The sequence below is a fragment of the Aythya fuligula genome, chromosome 11 (genome assembly GCF_009819795.1).
Source record: "Aythya fuligula isolate bAytFul2 chromosome 11, bAytFul2.pri, whole genome shotgun sequence".
NCBI classification, from domain to species: Eukaryota; Metazoa; Chordata; class Aves; order Anseriformes; family Anatidae; genus Aythya; species Aythya fuligula.
The window spans coordinates 3,031,977-3,046,867 of record NC_045569.1 but is presented as its reverse complement, the minus strand read 5'-3'; the positions used below and the strand labels follow the sequence as shown (position 1 = coordinate 3,046,867).

General features: G+C 34.0%; 1 protein-coding gene across 2 annotated transcripts in view; it reads right to left on the bottom strand.

Moving 5' to 3' along the window:
- Nucleotides 1-359: 359 nt before the first annotated feature.
- The window catches only part of UNC13C (unc-13 homolog C), a 155,064-nt gene continuing 140,532 nt past the window's right edge, over nucleotides 360-14,891 (bottom strand). For both annotated transcript variants that reach the window (XM_032194741.1, XM_032194742.1), the window contains 4 exons: nucleotides 12,067-12,214; nucleotides 4,952-5,044; nucleotides 3,868-4,027; nucleotides 360-1,074 (listed from right to left, as the gene is read on the bottom strand). In XM_032194741.1, coding sequence (XP_032050632.1) covers nucleotides 789-1,074; nucleotides 3,868-4,027; nucleotides 4,952-5,044; nucleotides 12,067-12,214 — 687 coding nt within the window. In that variant the 3' untranslated portion in view covers nucleotides 360-788. The remainder of the gene's footprint in view (nucleotides 1,075-3,867; nucleotides 4,028-4,951; nucleotides 5,045-12,066; nucleotides 12,215-14,891) is intronic.

The window sequence follows — 14,891 nt, the reverse complement described above, 5'->3', positions numbered from 1 at the left end:
AAGCACATATACTGTACTGTATGACAGTATTTTTCTACAGATACTGACTTACCCTTTTAATATAAATATGATATTACCTTGGCAGTTTTGAAGAACAAAGTTATCTCAAGATATCAAACATCAGTAACAAACTCTAGTAAGCACAGCTTCTTGAGAACTTGCTTGAACAGCATTTCTTCACAGTGATATTTATGAAAGGTTGGAAAAAGATTAGCATAAAATATTTCCATCCTTTTTCAGTTTTTATGCAAAAATCATTACTTTTTATTGGTAATTATAAAATTACAAACACTTCTATAAGTAACTGCATCTGTAGTAATGATAGAAAAAGTTATCAGTAGGATGCCTAAAATGAGGTTAGCATAAAATGAGGTTTGAAGAAAATTAGATAAATCTTTTCTTAAATAATAATAAGGGAGATAATTTAGAATAGGCAACGTAGTGGTTTAACAGAGACAACTTAATTATCAATTCAAAAAGCTATTTATTAATAAATGTTAAAGGGATTGTGATGAAGCAAAATCAACATTTTAAGTGATATAGTGTATTATTTACTCTTAATCTTAGTTTTGGCACTTCATTGGAACAATTACTTTAACAAAGACCAAAATATGTAGAAAAGGTATACAGCTCTTTGACATACATTGCAAATGTAGTACATAAGTACTGGCAAACACAGAAAACATAGTTAATTAAACATTCCCACAAATTTTTGCATGCATGCACTATTCAGACAACAGCTTTGGATCTATGGTGTTACAGTGACAGTCTTGAATTATGGGAGTATTTTAGGCTGTTTCTTCAGCAGATCTTGTTTCTGATTTAAGTCTTACAAATTCTTTAGCAACTTCGTCATTGGTTCTCTGAGAAAGTATTCTAAGAATTGTCAATCCTGTCTCATCTACAAAGATATTTCTCAGCAAGGGATACCAAGATGCACAGCTACCCCTCTCTGTTATGTTTTGCAGCTGAATAACTGTCATTCCTATAATGCGATCTTCTCTAGCAAAGCAGTAATCTTTCACTGAGAGGTGAAGCTCGTACGCTCCTGGTTTATCTTCATTACTCAAAATGCTGCAAGGATGAAAAAGATGAATTTAGGACAAGGAGATGAGTTTCATTCCTCTGAGGAATGAGCATGTCTTGTAAATCTCGTTGATATTAAAATGTTAGTGGTAGTTTCATTTTTGTAGTTCATTTTCTATAACAGATTATTGTTTAGTTTTTAGATTTCTACATGTTAGCCTTTTGCATACTACTATTACCATAGTTCCTCTCCTCACTGACCTGAACAGAAATGGAGGGAATTTCATCAGTTCCTTCAGTATCTGAACCACTGCTACTTTTCCCCAGAAAGTACCTAAAATGTCCAACTACTTCCAGAACCATAATAACCATATCTTTTTGGTGAACTACAAAACTACAAAAATGTTTATACGTACATCCGTGAATTAGACAGCTTTCACTTAAGCATAGCATACATCATACGTAGGAATCAAATCTTTTTGATTTACAGATTTTGCTCATTTTTCCAGGCTAAATAACTAGGAAGTCTGTAAGTAGGTAGAAGCAGCTTCTCTGCTTTTAGTTACCTGTTTTTCTAAACCTAACTTCTGTGTCTGCAGTGTAAAATCCTACATCAATATTTGCCACTGCTCTTTTTTTTTTTTTTTTTTTTTTTTTTTTTTTCCCTATGAGCAATCACGTGGATCTGATTAGTCACCTCTAAGCAAGTTTTGCACTGACAAAACGTATCTTGGCTACACTTTTATTTCTGTTCATTCTGCCAGGTCCATATTAGCTTGCAGAATTTTAAGCATCACTTTATTTTTTGAAATGACAGCAAGAACACTATTTTAGCATATTTCATCCAGTAGGTCCAAGATGTTTTAAAAACTTTTGTTTAAAGTTCAAAAAAATAATAAGCTCTGAAACCTCACTTTTAATTTATTCTCTTCCAAGGTATTTGGAGATCCTCTATGCCACTTTAAATACTGGCCCAAAAGCCATATATAGCACACACAAGATGGCTGATATCCCCCCAAGCCTAGAGGATAGTTATATTTAATTAGAATTATACCTACTGACAGGCCAAACCAAACTGGAGAAAGTGTTCCTAGTTATGCAATTTCCCCAGTGGGAATACTAACGCAGCCTGCTTATGTCTTCGTTCTGCCTGAAGTCAATACTCATTTTGCAGGTCACTGCAATCCCTTCAGGAGGGAAACAGCTGTTATGCTCAGTATCATAGATATGAAGGGGGCTTGTTTCCTAAAAATCACAAAGTATTTGATTTTATTCTTCCTGATCCTTTACTCATTTTTCTGGATCACATGGGCATATGTAGGGCAAGATAGCACTCAGAAAACAGATTTACAATATAATTCCATTTAATCTAAAATACACAAGGACCTAATAGGCAACCCTAACCTTAGTGAGGTGCAGTCTGACTTTTGCAGTGTCAGGTTGTGTGATGTATGTAAAAAAACAATATTAAAGCTGTAGTCATATAAAGGATCTGTGCATTTCTATGAAAGCAACACTTGCAATCATTTGTCAGGCTTCAGGAAGAAGGTATGGCTTTGAAATATCACTTAGTTTCTCTAGAAAATATATTTCATAAATATTTTTGACGTCAACTGATTGAATTCCTTTTTTTTTGAGGATTATTTTCCTACGTTGCTCTAAGTAGAACAACAGAGATGCTGAGAGTGCAGTAACTGACTGCACTATGAATTTACTGATTCATGAAGATGAAAAAGCCTGAGCATACTGATGATTTTCTACCTAATTGAGTGTAATTTCATTTGGATTTTCATAAATTATTCCATTTTACTTTATTTTTAATCTCTTCTATCCATGCAGTTATATGTAAACTCAGCACGTTAAGTTTATTTTCATGTGCTTTTACTAGCTGCAAACAAATAAAGGAGATATTTGATCCATATACGTTTCAGAGATTGCTACTTTTGTTTACAGCATAATCTCACTGAATTAAATATAATTTTTCAGGGAAAAAAATATTTATGTGTGGAAGGGCCCAGGATGTGATTCCAGGTGATGCCTTCATCCCTCCTAGGCAGCTCTAAGGAGCTGAGGTTCCCAGACTGTGTGGGAAACAGTTCCAAAGAGGGTGTGAGAATTTTCTGACTTGAGAGTTTGGACATGGAGCTTTCTTTGCCTCCGGTTTTCCTACGATGTCCTTTTTCAGCTTGTCCTTTCATGATCATATGTCAGCTTGCTACTCTATATTCTTAGAGGTTATTTGTCATCACAGTTATAGCAATGGGATAAAGAAAATCACTGGCAACAAGCCTTAAAAGCAAGACATTGAGAAAATGAACTCTGCCCTTCTTTTCTGTCTCTGTGTGTGAAGTGTGTCTGGAAAATGAATTGGTTTCAGTTATGGGAGGAGAAGTGAACAGGTTAAAGAGACGTGCTGTGGGAAATACTATATGTAAAGGTCCAGGTCAGATGAAAAATTACTTATTGCTTTGAGGATTAAACAATAGAGATAATAACATTAATAAACACATGCACAATACTTCAAATACTTAGATATGTCAACAGTTGCAATGGCCTGGAAATCTAGCAGTAAGAAATGAATTGTACATTTTAACCAGCTGAAAGGTGGTTAAAGCTAGAAAGCTAAAAGGCGGCAAGCTTAGTGGTTGTCATTCATCTTTAGATAAACCAAAGATTCAAGTTTAATAGTTTTGAAGTTATTATCTCATTTATTATGGATTGTGCTTTATATAGCCTTAACTTTAGAATTTTATTACTTTGTTTTGTTTTTAGAGGTTAAATTGCAAGGTATTCTGGCAAAATTTGCATAAGATAGGTAATTAACAGCAAATAAAGACTTACAATTGGAAAGTTTCATTGTATTTTGGTGACCAGGTGTTGCTCTTTGTCTTGGTTCCATGTTTTCTTTTCTTGTCACTTAGGTTAGGACCTAATAGACAAACTTCCACAAATGGCCGGAACATAGCTGTTGTTTGCCAATTTAGATTATTAATTGCTACAACTATAAAGAAACAAAAGAAATGAAGTTAAATAAAATCCTATTAGAAGAGCTCCAATTAATTATCCAGTATGACCAATGAAAGGTGCCCTGAGATCTTTCCTGTAGGATACCTACACCTAAGTTCAGGCTGGATGTTAGGAAAAGGTTCTTCACTGAGAGGGTGGCTGGGCACTGGAACAGGCTCCCCATGGCAGTGGTCACTGCACTGAGCCTGCTGGCATTTGAGAAGTGTTTGGGCAATGCTCTCAGACATAAGATCTGATTTTGGGGTGGACCTGTGTGGAGCATGTGTCCTTGTGGGTCGCTTCCTTCCAACTTAGTATATTCAATGGTTCTACCTGGCAAGTCTAGGAGGATCTTTGCCTGTTCTGTGCCAAGTAAAACCTCTGACTACTTCCAGTTACAGCAACAGAAAATATAAATGTATGTTTTATGAATACTTTATGTTAACAGCTGTTTTGTCTCCTACGTTCATTAGAATTAAAAAGTTAACCTATACTAATCTGAGTGGTACTGGGTTTCCTTTGGAATTAAAATTTTGCAGAACAAAGGCATTTTATTTGTTAGAAATAGAACATTTAAATTTTGGTGCAGTCATTTACCGCTTACCTCTATTATGGCTTTTGAAAATTAAATTATGTACAAGTAATTCAGAAGTGTGATTTGTCATGTTAGAATAATTCCATAACTACATAAAAAAAATAAATATATTGACTATGCTGGGAAGCACAAGACAGTACTAACCTACCTAATCTTAACTTTTGCTGATGTTGAGCAAGGAAGAAGTACAATCCTAATCACCTGAAGCCTTCTTACAGCTTTAACACTTATTTCATTGTTGTTATGTTTTACCTAGGATTTAATGCTTGGACATTTTGGACTTTGTTGTTGTTTTCCTTTTAAAATTAGCTCTTTGGAACTTACCTTTTACAGTAACTTTATGCTCACCAGTTCCAGGATGTGTGGAAACATCCACCTGTATAGATATTTCACCCACTGAATTACTAGTAGTTTGACCTGAAACAATAATTAATAGGTTAACACGCTTTGCTTCTCAATACATCAAGAGAAATAGAAAATGAAAGGTGAGTGGTATTCTCTGTAAGAAACACTTAGAAATTGCTGATATGCATTTCATATTCAGAAAGGAATCAGTTATTGGTTTATAAGTGATTTTGCCAAAAAAGCACCTAGCATTTGCAAGTGTTTATATGAAGTGCCTCAGTAAAATGAGAAAAGCTTTTCTTTAGAAACCTTCCATTCTGGTTGTGATCAGGTGTGTGTGCATCCTGAAATACAAAAAACTGGTGCTTTTATCAAACTGCTTACATGCACACCCCAAAACCTTGGGATTCATCAATAGCAATAAACAAATAACTTCCCTTGATGGGAGGAAGCTTGTGTTAAGTCTATAAACAAACTCCTAAAGTTCTGCACTGACAGAGGCTTAAAAAAAAAGTTTCTATGTTTCTAAGCCAATTTGCACATAGTGGTTCTCTGAAAGTAATTCTCAGTATGTATTCAAAGGTCCATTAATATGTCGGATTATAATACTACTATATAAACAAACCTTTTAACCTATAACACCTTTTAAACCTATAACACCTTTGCTTGTTCTTTAATTGGGTGGCTGTGAATTTTAACTCTGTGGCCTGTGCATTTTTCTTTTTTTATGTAAAGTTGATGTAGGTTGACATATTCTGTAAGTATATCATGTGCAAATACATGGTCTTTTGCAGAAACCTAGGAGCTTTTCTTGATGATACATTCTGTTGGCTTGCTGGCTGCTGTGTAGCTGTTAGCAAGCCATGGTGTGTTGAGCAGGGTTTTGTAGCTCAGGCTTGGCAGTTTACTGCAATATAACAACTGATTAATACTTTGCAAAAGTATACTATGTACAGACAATTTGTTTGGTGGCAAAAGATGATGAAAATGATCCATATTTTGTAGTCTGAATTTATGCAGATATGTTATCCTGCAGTCATATGTAGAAGAAGCAAGGAGGAAAAAAAAAAACACAACTCAAATCACATTTACATTAAGACCTAGTGGTGCCCGATCTAAAAGTGACAAGTTCCAGTGGACAAAAGTTCAAAGGAAACAGAATTAATCAGTGATCTGAACATCAGGGGATCTTTTTGTTAATTGTGTACTGACACTATAAGATTCTTACTTGGTTGTGTTTTAAATGCACTTGTGGAGGTATCAATGACCATATAAAATGTACAATAGCAGTCACTCAGGCCTTGAAATGCACATTTCTTCACCAAACTGCTGTCAAGTTTTTCGATCTGGGTTCTATATCAACATCCCAATTTTAGAGATTCTGAAAGCTACCTGCTCCATGAAATGGCTTTTGGCAGCACTAACACCAGAAGAATGTGTTTGTAACAGGTTCAACACGGTCTTGTATGGCACTGCTGAGTCACCAGGACACCTTCAGGTTAATACTAAATGTGAGCTTCAGAGACGTGTAACTTTCTTTAGCAGTTCCTAATTTATGGTGTGTAAAATAGTAAAAGATTTCCTAGAAAACAATGTCAATAATTTATTTGCAAAAGGGCATGCTGCTCTACTAGTTTTATATTTGTGGGTTGAGTTGAAGTAGCTCAATCGCTGGCTTGTTTTGCTCAGTTTTCTGGAAATATATTATACTAAGGGATAAACAGTTATCTCCCTCCTTACTATCATGTTAATACGAATGTTAAAATCCATGATGATCAGAATCTCAGCAGTATTTAATTTCCAAACAATCTGAAAGTGTGTGGCAGATTTGGGATAGCAGTGGTGGCGTAGTTTGAGAAGAGAAACTGTTCTCTCCTGTGACAGGCAGAAATACAGATGCTCCATATGATAGTATTTGACAGAAATTGTCACTTAGCTAATCTTGATATCTGTACTGTGTAATACATGATGCTAATATTTTTTTTTCTATTACCTTTCATTTCCACAGTGTGATTGCAGATTTGTTTCCACAACATTGAATGAGGACTGAATTTATGGCATATACTATATCATCACTATAACCCTTTAAAATGGCAAATTATTATACTTTTTTTTTTTTTTTTAAAAAAAAAGCTTGAAACATCATTAGTCATTCAAAACGTATCTTGTTTTGTTCAGCATTGTCATTTATGTATTCAAACACTTGTCTGTTTTTGAGTATATTCTTAAGAGTCTGTAGCAGTGCTTTGGAAAGGAAAATCAATCAGATTAAGATTATAACAGTTAACATCATTTGTCCTGACTTTATGATAATTTGCTCTTAAAGCATGGATCTGTACAGTCTCCTGATGTATTTGAAAAGAAGATGTTTAGCTTTCACGTACTTAGGGATCTCAGTTTTTTGTGTGGTGCTTTCAGTTCAGTAAGTAGTTATTTTGAAAATCAGGAATGTCTTGATTAGTATTGCCCATGGAAAGTGCTTTGTTTCCAGGAAGCTCTTTAGGAATGTGTAGCCACAAAGAGTTGGTTCAATAATCACCCCGTTATTAAATGGTGAAAAAGCATGTTCTTTGGTATATTTGGTTATTGCTACTGAACTTAACTCTGCATATATATGAATATAGGTAGTAGCTTAACATAAAAATTTTATGTAGATCTTAAACTTTCTAGGAGAAAAAGGTAACTCTTCCTTCTCACACTGATCCAGCAAATTTTTCCCCTTCTGTTCATTAGAGACGTGGCAGCTTCATCATGGAAAAGGGAGAAAAAAAAAAGGAAGAAAAACAAGAACAACAACAAATCTTTGCCTGTGATTGAAGGTAAGCCTGATTTTTGTTTACTTCTAGTTTAGTGATATTTCATGGTGAATATTGAGTGGATGCAACAAATGATCAGTGCATAAATTATTGGCTGGTGATATATAGCACTTTGAAAATAATTCATTAGCACTTTGACAAATTAAAATCTTATGTGAAAACATTAATGGATATTTAAGATGGTGACTTCTTTCAAATAATTATGTTCAAAGGGCATTTGTGATTCCGTAATGTAATTATTTTGGGTTAGAGATACTATTTTCATTGCAACAGGTTGCAATTCCTCCTGTTGCCAAGGAATGAGTTGGCATAGTAATATGTTATAGATATGCATATACAAGCATGGCGCGTGTATATGTGCCTTATATCGTGTAGCCTTTTCTATGTGGGTACATATATAACTGCTTTCTGCTAGTATGTTTATGAAGAAAAAAAGGTGCTCCCTTCTGTCTGGTATGCTTGCTGTTCAAGTTTTAGCTTTAGGTTAAGTTTAAACTCTTTAAAATGAAGAGACAAAAACCTGTAAAGAGAAAGGGGCCTGACTGTTTACCTGCTGGCTTTTTTGTTGTGTTACAACTATACTCATTGTATGTATGGAAGAAGCTTGTACAGCCCTGCAATTCCTTATTTAGTTTTGCTATTATTTACCTCAATCACAATGCAGAGTTAGCCTTCCTTGCCCTTTTCTCAGTTGGTTTGATGTATCAATGCCTCTAAAGGAAATTCTGTATGTTCTGCATTGTAACTGAATATAGTGACAAATGGCAACTGCAGCAATTTGGCTTAGCTAGAGTTGCATCATTCCTTATTCTGAAAGCCAAAAGTGCAACACAACAACCCATGTGCTAGCCCTCTATTCCATGTTTTTTCCTGATACAGCAAGGATTTGATGTGGGATGTTCTGCAATGACAACTTCTAAGTAATAAACACTTTGTATTACAAGTAGAGAATCAACAGCGTGGAAAATATACGAAGCAATAAGGAAAAAAGAACAGTCACCTGTATTAGTAACACAACTGGAGAGTGTTAGCTTAGCTGCACTAATGGATACTGCACTATAGTTATTATTTAAAGATTGGGAAGAATTTATTTCCTGACTGAGAGATTAGCTGAACTGTATAGAGATTTAGGTGGTTGTTTTTTCATCCATCTTCCACAGCATCTTGGTGCTGTGAAGATGTCTGCAAGTTAAAATTCAAGTTGCTTTTGCTTTGTAGTTGGTAGATGTCCAGTAAGTGCATTTGTCCATAAGGGTCTTGTTTCTGTTGAAACAGAGTTTTAAGTGGGCAGGGAAAAGCTGCTGAATGACTTGGGAATGGTGCTCCTAATGGCTGGTTCAGCGAGGACTAGAAAAATAGTTGGCTTTTGTATAGTGAAATGACAGTAGAGTTCTGGTAATCAATTGTTCTCCAGCTGTCAAGGACTGGGTGGCAGATAGTAAAACGCTACAGCAAGAAATGCTTCAGGAAAGGATCACAGATTGCACTGCACATGTTACTGGATAATGTAATTAAAGCACACCTCTTGCATCTTGCTTATCTTGCCATGTGTTCGTAATATATAAAAGGTAGACTGATGGTATGCAAAAGAATAGAGGGTAGAATATTTCCTTGATCTCAGACATGAACACAAGTTATTACAGAAAAACTCAGTGTCCACAAGGTAATGAGGAATATTTTCAATTTGCATTGTCATCATGGAACTTGTTTGTGAAAATGTTGATGAACTGGTTGTGCTTTTTATCTCTAATATTTTAAGTTCACCTACAATTTAGGATTCTTTTCAGAATAATATGAAGAAATATATTTCAGAAAAATAAGTACCGTTGACATTAAACAACTTTAGGTCAATGCAACTTTTAAATAGTCACTTCAGACCAAAAGAACTTACCAACAGTGTATAGAAACAGGTTATGCTGCCAGAAAAAATCCTGAAAGACGAGCTTTGAAAATTGTTATGCATTTCTCATTGTGATATGTACAGGTGGCTCATGATTTTTTATTTTTTATTTTCAGAATTAGAGTCATGGAGGTTAAATTACAGTAAAAATAAGCTTCTTAAGTTAAAAATTAGTAATGAATAAAAAGGAAAGATGACTTTCAGAGTAATGAAACTTTTATCTACAGTCATACATAGTTATTATTCAATATACTATTTTCTTTAAAACGTTTCATTTCCCACTGCTTCCAGTTTAATTACCTCCAACTGTCTTTATTGATTATGGATTGGTTATATGCACAAGTATGAGGGCAGATATAAATCCAGTTATACTTCAGAGAAAGTTTCTGATTTGCACAAAGTCTCATTCTAACTACATGCTAATGATATAGCTACAGTTGTGAGACTGGAGGTTATAATGGATGAGTTTTTTTTTTCTTTTAAATGAAGCATTAAAGGATGATGAAAAGTTTTGAGTCACTTTTCCTTAACTTTCATTCCCTGTGGCTACACTTTTGATAATATTGGTGTGCAAATATAGGCATGCTAATGTGTGCACAGAAATGAACACAGACCTCAGGCTGAAATCATGATGAAAAATCAGAAAATTCAAGTTTGCATTCAGAGGTAATAAAGGACTTCTGCTTATGGCTACAACCTGGATAATTTTCTCTCCTGACGGTACAATGAAAGTGTGCATAAGAAAAAGCAAAATGTACTAGTCATTGATAATTTTCAGCCTAAATCCATATTGTTAATCATTTGTGAGAGGGGGAAGAAAAGAATCTATTTTTTATATATTAGAGTTTTACGGCAATTTTCTCACTTCTAATATATGAATTATTAACAAAGATACTCAGTCTAATATGGAAGTTGCCCAGAAACTCATTCCTTATATTTAATCTTGGGGGCAAGCTGCAAAACAAGTGTTCCATGCTTTTTATAATGTTGAGTAATGTACTGTAACTTCAGAGGTAAAAGCAATTGATTTCCTGCTTAACTGTCCAATTAAAACTTTCCTGATTCTCATGAGAGGAGCAGGGTAATTATTTCTAGATCAAAAAATTGTATTTTTTTTTTCTCAAAGATACTTAAAGGCAGATAGGCCACTTAAAAAAAAAAAAATAACAAAAGCCCATTGCATTCAAAAGAAATCTACTATAGTATCCTATTATGCAAACAATGGCAGTTTATAGAATGAAGAAACTGTTCAGTTTGGAGTGTAATGTACATTAGCTATATGAAAAGTTTCTGCATTTGCTATAGAAGTATGAAAATACTGACCTATATCAAGAAAAATGGTAAGATATAACTTTCCTTTAAAAACAAACAAACAAACAAAAACAAACAAACAAACAAAAACAAACAAACAAACAAAAACAAACAAACAAACAAAAAAAACTTGGCCTAAAAGAATAACTGTAAACATTTACTCTCTTACAGAAACCAAGTCCTCTTCAGAAATACAAAGCTAATGCATTGTATATATAGGACATATGGACAGGACTTTGCATTGCAATTTTTTGGGTGCACTGCACCAAATTTCTAGAACAGGAAAAAATGGCTTTAGTGTTGGTGATCAAATTCTAAATACACCTCATATGGCATTCTTGCATGTGGTTTGCCTTAGTTTGCTTTTGAAAAAGCTCCAAAATGTTGAGATTTGATAAGAAGGCACAAAATGATGTGACATATTCAATAGGATGATTTTAAGTCTGAATTCTGAAATACGCAAATCAAAAAAAAAAAATAGGCAGCATAATCACTGTTATTTTAGCCTACTGAAACCTCCTAATGCTTTTGAAGCCACAGATGGCCTACTAGATGGAGAAGCAAAGGTTCTGTAATATAAAATTAGTGTACTACATTAAGAACATATTACTCACAATTTCTTGTTAATCCCAGAAGGAAACCTTAAGGGATATGTCATGATTTTTGCAGTTATCTGTGGTGACTAATTAATAGCCATCATCTCTGAAAGTATCTAAAGCTTCCAAAATTTGTTATGATTTGTTTCTGTTTCTGCAATTATAAAATGCTCTCTGGTATATGACCTATGCAACTCTGTTAGTGTGTGGAGTACTTCTGTAAATATTCCTGATACTAAATATTCATATAGAGCTATGGGACCTATTGTTCATGTGAAGGGATAGTCTGTTAAATATATTGGCCTCAGATAAGCTCCACCGATTGACAACAGAGATTGATATAGGATAACATCACACAGGCAGATTTGTGCAAGTAAACTCTAAAATACCACAGTGTTTAGAGACTGTGATTGGTAACCAGTCATTTAAAACACTTAAAATATAATTTGATACATGTTATAGATGACTTACTTTGAGATGTTTGAGTGTCTATAAATTTCTTTATCAAGGCATCAGTAGTTTGTGTGTAAAGACTAAGAGCGTATCTCAGGGACTGTAGGTCTGGGCTCTTTTCCAGGAAGTTCTTTTTCAGCCCACTTCCTCCAGCGTGGAAGTATTGCTAAAAAAAAATAATCAAATATGGACATTGAGAAAGGTAAAATATCTAACAGATGCCCCAGTTACATACAGATAATTTTAAATAAAATTATTACACAAACTTTTTTACAGATAACATTGACAGTGTGGTTAGATTTGTGATTGTAGCTGTTGAGATAACTCTCATCAGCTCTCCTACAGAGCATCTTTCCAAAGGTGAAAATTTAAGATTTATGAGGGTAAAAATTATATTAAATTTTAATTTTGATCTTCATGATCTCAAGTATTTTTATGTAAAAATGTATGTATATACAAATACACACACATGTATATAATACATGCAAGGTTCTTTTAGGTTGTGGGGATTGCTCTGTCTAAAAACTCTAAAACCAAGGCATGGTTTATAGTACAAGTAAAGAAAATATTCTTTCTGAAGGAAGGTTGCCATTAGAAATTTAAAAGAAATTTAAAATAAATTTAAAAGAGAGGATCCTAGAACATGAAGTTTTGAATTATCATTGCTTTGTAACTGTCTGTACCTGAAATCGTTTCTGCTTTGGGAAATGACTATAAATTCCACGGTAGTTTCCATGGTGGTTATCTTGTTTAATCTCAATTTTGACCGCCTTTCTGTGTTGAGGGTGACTGTGTATTACAGGGAGAAATGTACGTATAGGAGGAAAACAAAGGATTTTATGTAATCTGGCTGAAGCTGTCCAAGTTTGTCAGTGCTGAACAGGACTGGAGCCTGATTCCTAGTTCTTAGTGATGATCCATGGGAATCTTATGGTTTTCTTCTAAATAATAATAATAAAAAATGTGATGTAAGGGCTATACAACATTTGTTCTGTTGATAAACAGCATACATTCTAATGAAAAGTTTTAATGTTTTTTTAATCACATGTAAGCAGTGTCAGTTTAAGAGGTTTAGATAAATAACATTTATTTTTTCATCATTGCATACTTATGTGAAGTTTGTATCTTTCCAAGTGCATTAATTCATATTGTACTTTCCAAGGACATCTCTATTTTATGAATGGGTAAACAGTGTACTCATGCTTTCATGGAGGATTTTAATCAATTTATAAGCAGGTGTTAAAATCTGTTAATGATATTTCCTGTTATCGTGGCAATTACTGAGATGTATTTTAGTTGTCTCCCAATAAAATCTTATCTACAGAAGCAGCTGGAAAGGACTAAAAGCTCCATGAAAGCCGACAAATATTTAAAAAAAAATCAAGGAAACCTAACTCTAATCTTGTGTCTTATTTATTTATTTTTTTGCCTTTTGCCTATAAACATCAAGTTTTGCATGTAAACAAAAATAACGTGACCGTATCATTATTGTATCTCAGTTTGAGATAACTGAGGCCAGAACACCATTTTCCCTTATCTATTTGCTAAGGTTCTTTTTATAACATGCAAAGAAGGATAATATGGATAAGATGAGAGATCATGCCTTCATTTTACACTCTCCCAAGCATTAATACAAAAATCATAAATCAAATTATTTTTAAGTTGTTCATTGAATTAATTTTTGCAATCAAAAATTTGACTAATGAAAGCAAAACCAGAAAAGAATGCGAGTACAGAGATGTTCCTCCCTTCTAATCCCTTCTGTACAATAGGTTATTTTCAAGACACCGTATGTCATTTTTACCATTCTTGTAGGCAGAATTTTTTGACTTTCAAGCTATACTTTAGCATTACCCAGAAAGTGTATGTTTTGATCATTAAACTTACAAACTGGATTCCTAAAGCAACATGGTAGTCTTTTTTTCTTGAGTTATTTCTCAAAGTTTGTCTTTTGTTCTCTTTGTAATAGTGTAAGACCAATTTCTGCATGATTATGGCTATTTGTTTACTATTTTGGAAAAAAAAGATTTTGCCGTTTCACGTAACATAGTACAGGGAGCATGTTATAATGCCAAGACACTGACTTACAATTTGAAAATATTTTTTTTTCAGAGTGCATTGTTTCGCTCAGTTTATGAACGTAGCTCACAGGAATACTGAAGAGTGAATTTTCATTGTTTCTCCCCTATATTTCTCCCCTATATTTCTCCCCTAAATCTAGGCTTTAGTTTAGTAAAATTATTAATATCTATAACTCCTTATTACTCTTAAGAGTTTAAGTGCTGGAATCAAGGTTAGAATCCTTTGATCAAAACCAATTAGATTGACATGTTAAACTAAAGATTCTACAGGGTTTAGTTTGGGAGGACACAATTGTCCTTCACCATTTTGTTCTGTTTCTGGTTCCACAATAGCAGTAATTCCCAAATGTTATATGTAAGAAGTTAAACCAAATACAAAAGATGGCAATTGGGAGCCCTGTTTGATAATTCTTTCTTGTTTTTTGAGACGTTATTTTGTTGCACTAGACTGATCACGAATGTTGTTGTCTTTGCATGTTCAATTTAATACTGAAGTAGCTGCCTCCTTCCCTTTCTTATGTGACAATCAATCCAATTATTTAGAAAAAACAGTAAATCAGATGGTGAATTCTAAACTACAAAAAGTTGAAAAATTCAACTGAACAGTGAAGTTAAAATAATACACCGTAATTCATGGTAGAAAAGGCCTTGTTTTCCGGTGTGCTGTAAACAACATTATATATATTTGCAGGAGAGTGCAGCTAGGAACAACTGAAGTTTTCAGGCTCTGCTCCTTCCTTCTGGGAGAAAGAGAGGCTAAGT